This window comes from Morone saxatilis, unplaced genomic scaffold (assembly GCF_004916995.1).
Source record: "Morone saxatilis isolate NCDOM2014 unplaced genomic scaffold, NCSU_SB_2.0 Contig0, whole genome shotgun sequence".
NCBI classification, from domain to species: domain Eukaryota; kingdom Metazoa; phylum Chordata; class Actinopteri; family Moronidae; genus Morone; species Morone saxatilis.
In genome coordinates, this window is record NW_023339650.1 from 16,478,246 (window position 1) to 16,494,900 (window position 16,655).

General features: G+C 38.5%; 2 protein-coding genes across 3 annotated transcripts in view; both read left to right on the forward strand.

Moving 5' to 3' along the window:
• The first annotated feature begins 209 nt into the window (after positions 1 to 209).
• Positions 210 to 5,457, forward strand: rdh12l (retinol dehydrogenase 12, like). Of its 2 annotated transcripts, none has more exons than XM_035655885.1 (7): positions 210 to 375; positions 669 to 787; positions 1,974 to 2,129; positions 2,213 to 2,317; positions 3,637 to 3,846; positions 3,981 to 4,173; positions 4,998 to 5,457. In XM_035655885.1, the coding sequence occupies exons 1-7, from the start codon at positions 362 to 364 to the stop codon at positions 5,098 to 5,100; spliced, it is 900 nt and encodes a 299-aa protein (XP_035511778.1). In that variant the 5' UTR covers positions 210 to 361; the 3' UTR covers positions 5,101 to 5,457. The 2 variants fall into 2 exon arrangements, with proteins under 2 accessions (XP_035511778.1, XP_035511785.1); XM_035655892.1 differs by having other exon boundaries at positions 2,216 to 2,317.
• A 1,806-nt stretch (positions 5,458 to 7,263) lies between these two features.
• LOC118324967 (phthiocerol synthesis polyketide synthase type I PpsD-like) overlaps positions 7,264 to 16,655 on the forward strand; it is a gene marked incomplete in the record, with an annotated part of 9,934 nt that continues 542 nt past the window's right edge. The window contains 6 exon segments of the mRNA XM_035657533.1: positions 7,264 to 7,331; positions 7,857 to 8,010; positions 8,620 to 8,780; positions 9,010 to 9,216; positions 9,333 to 9,514; positions 10,792 to 16,655. Of these exon segments, the coding sequence (XP_035513426.1) occupies positions 7,274 to 7,331; positions 7,857 to 8,010; positions 8,620 to 8,780; positions 9,010 to 9,216; positions 9,333 to 9,514; positions 10,792 to 16,344 (6,315 nt within the window).

Here is a 16,655-nt window from a genome sequence, read left to right on the forward strand (position 1 = left end):
TATTAGTAGTAGTAATAGTAGAAGAAGTATTATTATTATTATTAGTAGTAGTAGTAGTAGTAGTAGTAGTAGAAGTATTATTATTAGTATTAGTATTATTACTAGTATTAGTATTATTAGCCCATACATGAAGTCTGACCAATCAGTGTTGCCTGAGAGCGATAGAGTCGCACCCGATTGGCTGAAATCCCGGCCAATCAAACATTACTACTCAGTGACACTTCCGCATCGCCAGTTTTCAACCCACCGCTGCGTTTTATGTTTTACGGAGCTTGGCGCTGTTTATTGTGAGATTAAAGAGTTATTTACAGGTTTAAAGGTCTAATTACAGACAACCACTAGTCTGCTGTCGAAAAGTGAGATGCAGGCTATAAGGTGAGGACTGAATTCATGAAAATACTGTCTTAAAAACTGTCTTAAAAACTTCTGTTTGTAGTTTTATTTGTGCTCAAGTCTCATTTTTCAGAACCCTTATTCTAGATAACTTCATTACCAAGTTCAACGCTACATAATACTTAATAAAAGTGTGCTTTCTTTGCCTTAGTTGAGACAAACTGAGACAAACCAGTTGGTATTTGTTTGTTTTTTTGTATGTTTGCTTTGTCACTGTTCATGTTACACAAATGTTGAGTCAGATGTGTAACTGAAGTGATTTCTCAACATCCCAGAAATTTCTTCGGGCGGACTTCCTGGTCCTCTGCTGAGAGACTGGATGACAAAACTGTGGTGATCACTGGTGCTAACACTGGCATTGGCAAAGAGACAGCCATCGACCTGGCCAAGAGAGGTTGGGGTCTGCAATTATCTGTCCTGAATACTCCTGAAGTTCACTCATCCTCACTTCCAAAAAAAAAAAAAAACACTGCATTTCTTCTTTTTTTATTAATTCATTTATGTCATTTTTCTGCTTCGTCATGGTGACATGGTGTCATTTTTCCAGCTCCAAATTGGGCTGGGCACAGGAAGTAAGGTTGTGTGTATAAAAGATAAAGCAATAGATGACGCTTTACAAATGGTATGCAGTGGTCGTGTACACTTCCTCTCTCCAGAATGGCTGTAATTTATTCAGTTAATATTTTATCTTAAATATTCCATACAATACAAGAAGTGTGACTAAATAACACACAGTCTAAAATTGACAAAAGTATTATTTAAGTGATGAAATATCCAATTAAAGAATAGGCAAGGCAAATGTATTTATATAGCACATTTCATATCTTAAGGCTTCCCAAAAGTGCTTTACAGAGTTCACGAGCGAACTGGAGAATCAGGAGATCTGATAAGCATCTTGGAACAAAATCATGAGCAAGTTAAGAATAAATTAGTATGTAATTAGTATTAGTATGATTTTAAACATTCTGTGCAAACGGTGGGTACTTGACAGCTTTTCATACTCCATGTTACACATTTCGGTCTGTACTCAGACTGTTGGAGTTCGATGCTCGGCTCTCATTACAAGTTACAACATGCAATTCCTGTCGCTTCTTCCTTATTTTCTAGTCAATTATCTGTGAAGCTTAATATGTTTTATATATGGGCATGCAGGGGTAACAAGTAACTACGTATTAGCCTATTTTAGTTTCAGTTTATATAATTTATATAGAACTTTGAGCAAGCAAACAGGTTTTGCCCCAAAGTGCCATATAAAGACAGACATAAATGTATAAACATACACAAAGTGGAGTTTTAAACTCTGCATTTTATGCTAAATCTTGTTAAAAACCGAACAAATGGGCTGATATAAAAAATATTGACGCCATTTTCTTTTGTCCAAGTTGAAACTTTCTCTCTAAATTCCCCTTTAATGAAATTCAAAACACATCACATGCACATTTTGCCGTAAGGGGGTGCTCTTCGCCCATATTGCGTGCATGTTTTGGTGTGTGTCTGTGAGTGTATACACAAAACCAGCGTGTTTAAACAGACATTGCTTATGCGGTTGTATTAAACCGTGGTTTATTTTTCTGTTTTAGGGGCAAAGGTCATCATGGCGTGCCGGGACATGGAGAGAGCACAGGCCGCTGTGAAAGAAGTCGTTGAAAGCTCGGGCAACGAAAACATTGTCTGCATGAAACTTGACTTGTCAGATAGCAAGTCCATTAGAGAATTCGCTGAAGCCATCAACAAAGGTATGTTCAACCACTGTGTTCCTTTGGAAAACTGTACACATGAAGGGACTTTAAACACACTATTTTACTTTTTTTTTCTGCAGCAGAGCCCAAACTCAACATCCTCATCAACAATGCTGGTGTAATGGTTTGTCCTTATGGGAAAACAGCAGATGGCTTTGAGATGCAGATCGGTGTCAATCACATGGGTAAATAAAACTATGTAGTCTCTTACCTGATTAGTGATGGACACCTAATACATCACCTAGAGTGTGACTGAAGTGGTGCCTTGTTTTTACCGATTTCTTAATATTTGACACCTTAATTATAAGTAATACGATATCCTGTTTGTAAAAAATATATTTATATCTGGTTTAAATGAACTTGGCTCTTTTTGTAAGCAGAACAAACTAGAACTATTTAGAACTATTTAGATTTTCTGGCATGTTGGACTGCCAACATCAGTGAATTACTGTAGCTCCAATGTTTGCTGGGAGGTATCGGGGCATTCAAAACTATTCCCACACCTACATGCAATGTCCACTTGGAGGCAGTCGTACACATTTTCTTCTCCCTGCAGCTGCCAACTTGTGTTCTCACTAGATCTAATATTGTATCTTGAATGTAACAGTACTCCGCTTTTGCCATGGGTTACTTTGGAAATGGTAAAACCACTGATTTTTGGACTAACTTTATTAAATTATAACAAGTAATACATGCATAGACATGGGACAAAGATCACTTTTTTTTTTACTTGTAATCCTTTCACACTAACTTGTATACAGCCCTCTATTATGCTTTACTGTTTAACAGTGATATCCATTCGCTGTTAAATATTGATTGGTGTATTAGAGCTTGCTGTGCTATTGTCTGATAAGGCAAATATGAGAGATAAAGAGAACCATTTATCGTCCTGCCATCAGAACATTTGTCCCTGCCAAGGTTACAAGGTTGTCGAGTTTTAATACTTCTAATAACCTCCTTGTCTGTAAATCACTCAAAATCCAACACAAAGACAACCTGGACACCCAGGTTAATATAGGTAAGAAAAGGTTGAAATTATAACATCTAATGAGATCCAATTGGACATAAGCATAGCAACAAAAATCCAATATGATGCTTTCTTTATTTTGTAGCTGTCCAGTTCGTATGTTTTTTTTAGTCAAAGAAATCCAGTGTTAATACCACAGTAAAGGTTTCCAGCATGTTTCACATCCCATTATCCCGACCAATTTGTTGTCAATCTGGCCCACCTATTACCATCACCAAGCTATTTCTCTGCAACAAGAGTGTAGGTTTGGTACATGCACACAACCTTGCCAAGATGAAGTCACAGAGGAGGCTATTAAAATTGCGAGGGGCCACATACATAAGGCCGTGTGTCCACATACAGTGACAGAAGAGCACTGGCCGGTCACTGGGGAGCACTAATTTACATTATAAATAATATATTGTAATATTACCATCTTTCTGTTTCTGTTCTGTTTATCTGACTTTGAACATAAAAAGTAATTTACTTGTTCTCCAGGTCACTTCCTGCTGACACATTTGTTGATTGACCTGATTAAGAGATCAGCACCAGCCAGGATTATCAATGTGTCTTCCATGGCTCATTCCTGGGGCTCCATCAACCTGGAGGACATCAACAGCGAGAAAAGTTACGACAAGAAGGCAGCCTACTCTCAGAGCAAACTAGCCAACATCCTCTTCACCCGCTCATTGGCTAAGAGGCTAGAAGGTGTGCATTATACTTTCTTTTTATTAGCCATTTTAAGAGAACACGCAATCGTCAAGGTGGAAAAGTATGTTTTTTTAATTATTTCATACCATTTTATTAATGTTGTACAGTAATCGTGTTGACTTCTGTTTCAGGCACAGGTGTGACAACATATTCTCTTCACCCTGGAGTCGTCCAGACAGATTTATGGCGTCATCTGAATGGCCTTCAACAGGCTGTCATGAAGATGGTCAGTCCTTTCACCAAAAGCTCTGCCCAGGGAGCTCAGACATCCATTTACTGCGCAGTGGAACCTTCACTGGAGAAAGAGAGCGGTGGATACTACAGGTACACTAAACACAAAGACGGTATAATGAAACCCATCATACATTTACAATAAATAACATCTGATTCCATTGGGGAGTTCAAGAAGATAATTGGGGGTAACAAGATAATGGCTGAAAACATTCAGCTGTGTTTGACATTGATTTCTTTGAATAATGTTTAGAATCTTGAAATCAGACATATTTTGTGTTAATCCTGTTCCCAACATCAGGTTTGGAACCAATGGCCTAATATATAACATAGCAACCAAACTGGTTGAAGAGGGATACTTTCATTAACTCAGTCTAACACTTGAGACCATCTTGCGAGAACATCTTAACATACCCATTAATACTTAGCTGTCATTACTACTACTATTACTTAAGTACAGTACTCATGGGTCAGACCACACCCATCTTCAAACTCATTTTGATCTCAACTACACATCTTGCATGGTTGTGATGCTATTGTAGCACACAAAATGTGTCCAAAGACATATTAACACTTGGCAAAGTATTCAAAACTGCTACTATAGCGGGAACTACCATCACCACCAAGTGAAAACAACACTAGCCACACACTCTCACGGCTAGTAATGTCTAGTTAGAGTTGTCTATCTGTGCACTGAAGTAACTGCTACATGGCATTTAGCTACCTAGCATACAAATTACAAGAAGACATATTATTTGCTAATAAGATTTGACCAAAGATCAGTTTATCACATGAAATTAAAAAAAAAATGGCGTAGAAATCGACTGATGGGCTGACCCTGCTTCGGATCATGCAAAGACCAGACTCGATGTATGAAAGCGATCCACTTTAAGTAACTCCTCTAATGTGTCTTGCAGCGACTGTGCTCCTGCAGAATGCTCAGCGGCGGGCAAAGACGACAACGTGGCGCAGAAGTTGTGGGAGCTGAGCTGTCAGCTGCTGTCGATAACATGGGAATGAGGAAATCCTTCAGTTCACATTCTGTTTCTGTACTAACTGGTGCAATATATCTCATGTCATTAATACCGCCTGCCAAGAAATAATGTTCAAAACATTGTCTTAGGAATGTGTTTTTTTACAGTTACATATTTTTTGTTCTTGTTACAATCTATAATACAGTATTTGCACAAAATGGCGATGTTTCTAATTAAGAAAAAAAAAATAATTGTGTAACAATTATGATTTATAGAAATTATTACAATCTTTAATACTTTAATAATTATAAAATAAAATGTCAGACTGTGGGGTTGTGTACATGTTGTATGTTTCAAACGTTTTTCTGTATTTTCTAACATTAAACAGAAGCGTTACACTCCATCCTTTTTGTTTTTGGCCCTAATTGCACAATCTTGATATCTCAATTACTTAGATACAAAGATTTTCTCTTGGTAAAAAAAAATATCCAACTACATACTTATTTACACTGGAAAGAGTGAACAGTCTGCACCACAACATGACAAAGCAATATTAACATTTCTGGAATTTTCATTGTGATATCCTGCTGCATCTCTTCTACACTATTTTGGTTCAATATCTGCTGTCATTAGCTGAGTTTCTTATCTTAACTGTGAAATTGTGTCACCTAAGCAAAGAGAATTGTATCACAGAGTATATGTTGGACAATAAAGGTCTTACTAATGTAAAATATAATACTTGATTGATTATCGTTTTGTGGATTCATTCTGTGCCTTAAAATTAATGTTGAAGCAACTACTCAGTCATTTTGGAAACAATTATGACGGTTTTTGGCACAGGCCCATCAAAAGATGTTCTCCCTGCATTTAATTCAGTATAAAATACTGCAGCGTCTCTCAACTAAAATGTGATGTAACTTTTGATATTATGGGTTGCTACATAAAAGCCTTAGGAGCCCATTTGGCACCATCTGAGAATCAATGTAAAGGTGCTGTTGTAGTAACTGCCTGAAGTTGCTTTCTGATCCTGATGATTTATTTTATTACTAGCAACACTTTCGCCCTCATCTTACCTCTGTGACCTTTCTGATATACAGTAATAAAGTCAAGTACAGTTAATAACTTAATGCCACTGTATGATCTCCCTGTGACCGCAGCGCAATAAAACAAAGATAAGCAGGTGTTTTCTGCTTTATGAAGCCTTTTATAAATCTCCATTTATCAAGCAAATGATCAAATGGAAAACTTAATAACATCATAGAATATGAGGCTGTTTCGGTTGGTTTAAGTGAAATCATTAATTTGACTTAAATAGCTAAGAAAAACTCATGCTGCAGTAGAAAAAGATCTTCTCTGTACAAATGGTCTTTGTTTGTTTCTATGATATTTGGAGTAATGATTAGTTGCATAATATGTCCAAAGGTGAGTTTGCAATCATTGTTATTGATGTTATTTACATTATATATAATGTATAGGAAAATAAGCAGAGAGTCTACTGGACGTCGTAAACACATCAGAAAAGGTTTTTTCTGCTGCTTTGATCTTAACGTATCTAATCGAAACATAACGCTAATGGAAGGAAAATTACACTCATACTTAACATGTGTTGTATGTGTTATATAATGCATTGGAGTATTGATAACATTGTTGACTCATAAATACTTTACTATTTCTTAACAGTTACTTTGTGTAAAATGTGGTAAATTATTATTCTTAGATTAATGTTAGATAGTTGTGAGGTTTAATTTGAAAATGTTACCTATAGAAACATTTTAAACTTGGTTTCCTTGATTGACCGGTTGATTGTTAGTTAGGGGGTAACCTTCAGTGGAACAAGACCTAGAGTCACCCCATTGTTGATGACATATTGATTTACTCATTAAACTTGGTCTAATCATTTGCAAGGCCACATAAATGGTGTGCACTGAAGTCCTTCATCTCCATGGCCACGCATACAATTAATCATTAATGTTTAATAAAGAAAAGAAGCTGGCTATAAGAATCAACCGCAAGTCTGGCAGTGATACCATCACTGAGGGAAAAGGCAAACGGTATGGATGTAAGGATGCACTGGTGCATGAAATAGCTGGACTAATTACAGTTTTAAAGAATGCTAAACACATTTATTTCTGCATGGGATGTTGCCTGAAGGACAGAAAGATGTTGACATGATGCAGTAAAGATTTTTGATTTTTCTTTCTCAGTGATGTTCAGTCAGAATGGAAGAAGCTGAAGACGGTATTGCAGTGGTAGGCATTGGATGCAATTTCCCAGGGGGTAAGCAATTTGAATCTGGGAACTTAGGTTTGGTTTGTTTGGGTTTTTTGTTTCTTAATAATTTATTGGCAAATTTGGCATTTAAAGATTTCTCTCTATCTCTCACAATGTGCATTAAGATAAGTGGATAATATCTCTGAATCTAACTGCAAGAAAATTGAAAAACTAAAACTACAAAAAAAAAAAAAAAAAAAAAATTCCAACATGAGTAAATCAACAGATTAAAATGTGCTCACTGGAGACACACAACCTCCATTGGGGTTAGTAAAATTAATTAATTCTAAAAAGAAGGTTGTTAGTTCATACTAAATAGCTGTTGCCAAATTATGTAGATAATTTCATAAAACGAGTTCTACCTTTTTCACCATTGATTGTTTTAATTTACTAATCAGGAGAATTGTATGTAATTATAAAATGCGTAATACAAACAGTGGACGTTTATCTCCTCATCTACCTGCTACAATTTATAGTACCATAATTGAGCTTTTAAGTACTATATATATATTTATATAAACTTCCAAACAGGAGAAGGGCTTGACAATTTCTGGAAGGTTCTGGTGGATGGAAGAAACTGCTCTGTGCCAATTCCCAAAGAGAGATTTGACTTAGCCAGCTGGTATGACCCTGATGACAACAAACTGGGTAAATCCCGCACGGCCAAGGCTGCTCTCATTGATGGGTATGGTCTTTAAACCTTATTATATAACCTATGTAGACAGGCCTATGTATTGTGTAAATATGTGTAGATAGACTTTTCTTATATCTCTATATTATTTCGTTTTTTAGCTTTTGTCCATCTTTTTTTTTAATGGGTAATTGAAAACAGGTCCGTGTGTCCATTTCTTTGTAGCACCGAACTTTTAGATTGTTCTCTTTAAACTGGGTTATTGAGACATTTGAACCTTTTTGGGACATTCTCCAAAAGTCTTTATAGTGTGTCTCTCTGTGAAAAAGAAATATAGATAGGATTGTTGAAACAGACAATGATAAATATGGGAGAACACAGAAAAACTGTGTAACTCGTGAATGAAGCAGAGGCAGGCCCAACTTAAAACTTTACTTACCAAACCAAGTTATGTGTGCAAAGCCCCTTATTAATTTTTTTTTTAATTTCATTGCCTGCACTTAACCAGCATCCGATTAAATAACACTGCTGTTTTTACTATGGTCATCACAAGGTTAAGTAATTTCACTTTAGGCAATTAAAGCTTTTAAAGCAATTAGAATATTAAATTATGATCGATGTTTAAGTCATTAAATTTGATGTAATGATTTTGAATGTTTCCAGGTTCAATGAATTTGACCATAAGTTTTTCGGCATCAGTGACAGTGAAGTGGAACAAATGGACCCTCAACAAAAACAGCTCCTTCAGTGTGTCTACAGGGCTTTAGAGAATGCTGGAATTCCTATGGAGAAGGCCAGTGGGACGAGGACTGGGGTGTTTTTTGGTCAGTAAAAATGTTTTGTCTGTCATTATAGTTTTGTGTAATATTAGGAATAATGGCTCTATGTTGACTGAAATGCAATTTCTTTCTGCTGGATCAAATTCCAATTTACAATTTAAATTCCCATCAGATTTTTGCTACTGTTCTGAATTATCTGACTATGAATAATCTTTCTGCAGTAGCTCCCAGCATACGCATACTGGTCCTACCAGTTTTATTACTTTTATCATAGGTCTGATGAACAGAGATTATGAGACAAATGCTGCACACGTGCACCCAAGTGTGATCAACCACTGGACTGGTACAGGGCTTGCCATGAGTATTGCAGCAAACAGAGTCTCCTACATCTTCAACTTCACTGGGCCCTCACTGTCCATAGACTGTGCCTGCTCATCATCTCTTGTGGCTCTTCATCTTGCCTGTCAGTCCATTAAACAAGGTCTGTACAGTATGACTAATTACAGTGAATAGTTGTGAATAATTGTGGTTTTAATTATAAGGATGCATGTTTAGAAAAATACTATTGTGTGAGATTATGAACTGTGTTTTTATCAGGCGATTGTGACATGGCTGTTTGTGGAGGAGTCAACTGTATAATAGAGCCAAGAGTTTTTGTTGCTCTCAGCAAAGCCAAGATGATTTCACCTGAAGGGACCAGCAAACCTTTCTCCAACAGAGCAGATGGTTACGGTAGAGGGGAGGGCTGCGGGGTTGTTCTCCTGAAGCCGCTGAAAAAGGTCAGAATATCAGTAATAACAGTAATAGTTTCCTTTTCCCTTTTTTATTTCTTGTTCAATATTTTATTATTAGTAGTATTACGTAATCAAGCATACACTTCTGCCCATTCAATAAAAGGGGTTACTGTAAAAATAGAATTCATATATGTACACCATGCTTGTTTAATTTAGTTATGATCATATACAATGGTCCAATCTGTTTTGAGTTTTATATATTATCATCAATCCACCTTTGAAGAATACATAACCTTACAGGATACCAAAACATTCTTAATTATATTTATACATGACAGCATGCTTTGCTGGATCATCCTAATCTAAAATACAGATGCCTTGGTTTTTCCAGTACTCCACAATATTTGGTCATTCCCAGAAAGCATGGAAATATGTAGCTTTGCCAATATTACATTTTGGACAAATTATAGAACAATCAGGTAACATCCAATTTACGGATGATCGCAAATTGTATTTCATGAGATATAGTTGAGAAACTTATCTTTTTTGCATAAAATTGTTTCCCATTAATCTTTACTTAATGTGGTCCCAAAATCTGATTCCCATAACCATCTGTTGATGTTGGTATCCATCTTCTCCTATTTTACAAAGTCCAGTCCAGTTTTAAGTACAGTGGCAGCTTTGACCAGTAATTTTTCTGAAAATCTCCACCTTCCTTCTATAGGGGGGGACCTAATAAACATAACTCCTCATTCACAAATATCTAAAGAATTATGCTTGTTCTAATCCATACTCATACAAACATACATTCCATTGCCAATCCATCCAACATATCCTTTATATTAATTATCCATACTTCCTGCTATCTCTTTAATCCCATAATGTTTATTAACCACAAAATGATCTCGTTAATGGTAAATCAAATAGTAATAATGATTTACACTGAATACACTTTGAATATTGATTTAGCTATTTACCTATGTCTCATTTGAGAAGCCCAGTGATAGAACCTAAAATTAGGTACAGAGAGGCCTCGCTTACATAGGCCGCCCTTTGTTCCTTTTTTATTAACTGACCATATCAGATATTAGACCACTAAGCAGTTAAACAGTCTAAACAATACCCACAAATGTTAAATTAGTGAACAACTTTCTTGTTCTTGTTATTCATGTTTCCAAAGTCCAAAGTATTTTTTGACATAATTTGGACTAAATATTACAATATTTAGTTCCGCTGTCATTGTATACCAATATGACACACTTGTCAGTCTTAAAAACATCATACTGTCATTGTTGTTTAATTTTAGTCTTGTTGTTTTATAGGCTATAAAAGACCATGACCATATCTGGGGTATCATTAGCAAAACCGCCGTCAACCAAGATGGACACTCAGTCACACCAATCACCAAACCCTCCATGACACAACAAGAGGAACTCCTGCGCAGAATCTACTCAGAGTCTGACCTTGCAAATGTCCAATACATTGAGGCACATGGGACTGGAACCCCAGTTGGAGACCCAACAGAGGCAGGAAGCATCTCAAATGTCATCGCTAAAGCAAAACCTCCTGGTTCAGACACACTCCGGATTGGCTCTGTAAAGAGCAACATTGGACATACAGAATCTGCAGCTGGAGTAGCTGGACTCATTAAGGTTCTCCTAATGATGAAGCATGAGACCTTTGTTCCCTCAGTTTTCTACTATGAAGAGACTGCCAGTGTAGATGCCAAATCCCTGAACATTAAAGTTCCTAAGGAAGTAGAAAAGTGGGAAGCCTCTGGTGCAAGAATTGCAGGAGTAAACAACTTTGGCTTTGGGGGTACAAATGCACACGCCATTGTCAAACAGCACAAACAGGCACACATTGAGCAAAATAATGGTGGTAAACAGGCAAAGTATTTTGTATTGTCAGCAAATTCACCAAAATCTCTTACTCTGATGATGGAAGAAACAATTAAACAGCTAGAAGCAGGTAACAAAGTGGCCCTAGATTCCTTGTTGTACACATCAGCTTGTAGGAGGAGCCATCTTAAACATAAATACAGAAAGGCCATCGCAGTTTCATCTGTAGCTGATCTTAAAGAGAAGTTAAGTGCTACTGTAGGCAAAAATATTAGCCAGTCTCAGTCAGATTCAAGGTTAGTGTTTGTCTTTTGTGGAAATGGTGTCACTTACCATGGGATGTGCAAACAGCTACTAAAACAAGAGCCGGTATTCAGAGATAAGATCAAGGAAATTGCACAACTTTTCCGAAGACTGAGTACATTGAACATCTTGGACACTCTTGAGAGTGAGTTTGAAGGTAGTGATTTCAAAAACCCGGATGTTGTCCAACCACTTCTCTTTGCTATCCAAGTTGGCATTACCACCCTACTCAGGCACTGGGGTGTCAAGCCTGATGCAATACTTGGACACTCTGTTGGTGAGGTTGCAGCCGCCCACTGTTCTGGCCTCTTGTCTCTTGAGGATGCAGTAAAAGTCATCTATTTTCGCAGCACTCTGCAACGCAAAGTCACTGGGGGTAAGATGCTTGTGATCAGCAACATGGCTGTATCAGAAGTAACTGCTCTTCTACCTCCTTACTCTGATAGAATTTGCCTTGCTGCTTTCAACAGCCCACTGTCCTGCACCCTCTCAGGTGATGCAGATGCAATTGAGAGCCTCCATAAGGAGCTAAGCACCTCAGTCAACAGTCAGAATCTGTTCCTTCGTGTACTTGATGTCCCTGATGCTTATCACAGCCACATGATGGACCCAGTTCTGCCAGAAATCAAGGAGACAATTGGCTCCTTACAGGTGAATGATCTGGACACAGAGTTGTTCTCAACAGTGACAGGCAAGGAAGTCCAGCAGAGTGATTTCTGCACAGGAGAATACTGGGCCAGAAACATTCGTGAGCCAGTAGCTTTTGAGCAGGCAGTGAGGTCGGCAACTAAAGGTAAGAAGAATACAGTCTTTGTGGAGATTGGGCCAAGAAGGGCACTACAGAGAAACATCATGGAATCTCTGGGTAATAGCACTGCTGTTCTTGCATCGGTGCAACCAGAGAAAGATCATGAAACAATATTGTCTGTTGTTTCTAAGTTGTTCGAACTGGGTGTCCATGTAAATTGGAACACTTTTTACAGAGGACATGAGACAATGCCACTGCCTATTCCAAAATACCAGTTTGATTGCTCAGACAGAGATGTTATCATTGGAGCAGCACAGAAAAACACAGCAAGTAACCATCCTGTGCTCTGTCAGACAGGAAGTGAAAGCAATGTTTTCAGCTGTGATCTGAAGTCTGACTCTGTTTTCTACCTGAAAGAGCACAAGCACAATGATATACCCATCATCCCTGGTGCCTTCTATGCTGAGTTGGGTTTGGCTGCATTCATGGCCAGTGCCAAACCAAAAGTACCGCTCAGCTCACTACAGCTTAGTGTCAATTTTCACAGTCCATTTGTTTTAACCCAGCATTCACCTGAAATGAAGGTCCAACTAGAACAAACAGAGAAAGAAACTAGGTTCATGGTACTCTCTCCATCTGCAACATATGCATCAGGCACAGTGGTTTCAAAGAAAGAGAGGCTGATTGAGGAGCAGTGCATTTCACTAAGCTCCATCTACAAAAGATGCAAATCTGTAGTGAGCTCTCAGGAGTTCTATGGGTATCTCTCTCAAGGAGGCTTTCAATATGGAGATGTCTTCAAGAATAAAGGGAATGTGCACTATGGAGAAGATCTCAAGGAGGCCTTTGCAGTTGTCACAGTTCCAGAAGAACTAGAGTCTCAGTTGCATGATTATTGCATTCATCCAGTTATGCTGGATTTTCTGATGCAACTTCTCCCAGTTACAGTAGAGCACATTTTTGCTGGTAGACCAGGATTTCCAGCAAAAATAGGAAGTTTGACAGTGTTTGAACCCTTGCAAGATGAGATGATTGTCTATCTGAGATCAATTGATGTGGGTGTTGATCACTTTGAGATTTGTGGCTGCTTTGCAGATAAAGAAGGAAGAGTGTTGGTTGAGGTTAAGCATGTGATAATCAAGTACCTTGGCAGTCGCTCTCATGTTGTTGAGGAGTATTTTTACCATAATGCCTTTAGTGTCATCCCTAAAGGCATTACATCTGCACCTCCTCCTAAGGCCTTGGTCTTCTGTGACCGTATGGGGATCTCTAAAGGCCTGCAACAATATTTGGACTCAAGGTCCACATACGTTTCCTTCACACATGCAAAAGATATCTTGAGCCATGGGTTTCCTTCTCTCTTGGCAGATCTCAATATAACAGATATTGAGAAAAACTTTGATGAGGTCTTATTTTTTTGGGGCAAAGAAAACCTCACTTCACTGGCAGCTGATGTTGTCTTGCAGAATTTGGCAAGCTGCTGTGAGATTTTCCGGCAAATAGTTGTTGAACTAAAGCAAATTCGCTTCCCAAACTCCATCAGAGCAGTCACCTACTGTTCATCTGACATCACAGTAGACCACATAAGTCCAGGTTTTGCTCTCGCTGGCATGACAAGATCATTTGCTGCAGAGCTACCAGATCTTTTATTTCAGCTGATTGATATAAGTGCTATCTCTACTAAGGATATTGCAGCTCTGTCTGAGGTCCTAAGATCATGTCCTTGCAGCAAGTACCCAGAGTTGGTGGTAAAAGATGGGCTGATTCTGAAACCTTCCATTGTCCGCACTCCACCTGAAATTATTGATAGTTCAGAGGGCAGTTTTACCTCTACAATGTCAAAGCCCTGCATCCTTCAGACAGCTGATGCACATAGGATGACTCAACTTAGTGCCATTCACTTTGAGGAGGAGGCCCAGCCAATAAGTGATACATCAGTTGAAATTCGGCCCATTAAGATATGTGTTCATTCATCTGATTACTTCCCTGTCAGTGCTTCACATCTGAAATTTGGCCAGACACTGTACTGGAACAAACAGTCATCACAAAACCACAAACTACTGGCTCTTGATTTCAGTGGTACTATTACAGCAGTTGGAAAAGATGTCAGGAAATTGAAAGTGGGAGACCACGTTTCTTGCTGTTATCCTGTGGTGGCAGCCAGCAAGGTCAGAGTTCCAGAGGATGTGTGCTACAGCACCAAGCGGTTCCCATTCCTTCAAAAAACACCCTGTGTTTCCTACTTTGTGCTAGCATGGGAGATCCTGCATCGGGCCTTGCCCAGAACCAAGCGTAATCTTGGAATCGTATCCTCTGTGCCTAATTCTGCTCTGATGAAAGTCTTGGCACTCACCTCTTACAAGTCCGGTTGGAATGTGATTGTTGGCACACACTGCAATGGCTCTTTTGTGGATGTCAATCACATAGATGCATTTGTCATCCTCCCTCCATTTGATGAATCTCTGATTGCTAAAATTTGCAACTTTCCAGGTGTCCAACATGTTGTCTTGATCTGTGAAACTCAGAGTCAGTGTTTGCTTGCTCCTGATGTGTTCCAAATTGCAAAGGAAAGTGTGTGTGTGCAGACCATTCAAATGCAAGTCATTTTGCAAAAGGGATCCTTGAGAGCAGAAAGGCCTCACATTTATCACTGGCTGAAGTCCTTAAGCTTGGGCAGGAAATTTGCTCTTGAAAGCTTTACCTTTCAGAGTATGACATCTGAAAACATCAAGCGCCTTAATCCAGAGAAACAACAAACATATTTCAACTCAAAGAAGCTGTCTGTTGTTGTTCTGGAAAAAGATGTCAGCAGTACACTCTCTGACATTCCACTACTGCCAACAAAAAAACAGCTTTTCCGAAATAGAGCAGTCTATATAGTGGCAGGTGGTCTTTCTGGTTTGGGCTTTGAAACCGTCAAGTTCATCTCGCAAAGAGGGGGTGAGTACATTGTAATACTCTCCAGGAGCAAACCCACACCAGAAGTGCAGCAAGACATACATAGTGTGGAAAAACAGTGTGGAAACTACATCACTACCATGGAGTGTGACATATCTGTATCTGAGTCTGTGCAAAAGGTTGTCTCTGTCATCAGCCAGAAATTCCCTGGTTATCCAATCAGAGGAGTGTTTCACAGTGCAGTTGTCTTGCATGATGGACTGATTGAGACCCTTGACAGATCTCTCTATGAGAAAGTTTTCAAACCCAAAGTAAACGGTGCACTGAATTTGCACAATGCAACACAGCACTGTCAGTTGGATTACTTTGTATGTTACTCCTCCATCTCAGCTTTTTTGGGAAATGCATCACAAACAAACTATGCAGCAGCCAACACATTCCTCGATACGTTCTGTCATTACCGACGCAAACTCGGCCTGCCTGGGCAGTCCATCAACTGGGGAGCTCTAAACCTTGGTCTCCTCTTGAACAAGGAACATTTCCAGCGATTTCTGGAGGCAAAAGGGATGATGGTGTTGGATGTGGCTGAGATTCATAAAAGTCTGGAGCAATGCCTTGTGCTCAATCGACCCCAACAAGCTGTTTGCAGGTTTCATTTCAGAAACATCAGGTACAACATCCTCTCTCAAAATGCAGCCTTGACCATGCGCTTGTCTGCATTGGTAGACGAGTTTTTCCAAAAATCCAAGGAGACAGATTCTCAAACAAAACAAGCTGAATCTGTCTCACCAAAAGAGTATGTTGTCTCTCTGCTTAGTGAGACCATTGGCATGGATAAAAGTGAGCTAAAAGATGAATCACCTCTTTCATCCTTAGGCATTGACTCCATGCAGGCTATGACTCTGCAGAATCTCATCTTTCAGGAGAGAGGTGTGAATGTGCCGTTGGTGAAACTGTTGGACCCCAATGCCACGCTATCAACAGTTGTAGCTATACTAATTGAAGGAGGTGAAGGTGAAAATTTCAGTGATAACCAAGAGCCTCTTCCAGCTGGAGACACAAATGATGATTCTACCAGATTGTGAAAATGACAAATGCACATCCAGAAATGCTATAATATTGAAAATGTTGTCATTGGATTTAATAGAAGGCTTATGGTGGCCATACAATACAACAGCATTCTTGTGTTAATGGCACATGTTCATATGTTATTGTGTTGTCTTTTTATGTAAATGTATGGCTCTGGTTATTGTTTTTGTTAATTTTTTGTATTGTAGTTTTACCACACATGTTATTTTACTCACTTTTTGGAGACATGCCCAAGTTTGCATGGATATTCATTGGTATGTTCATAATGAAAACAACCAGCATTACAATGAAATTCATTATTGTTGAT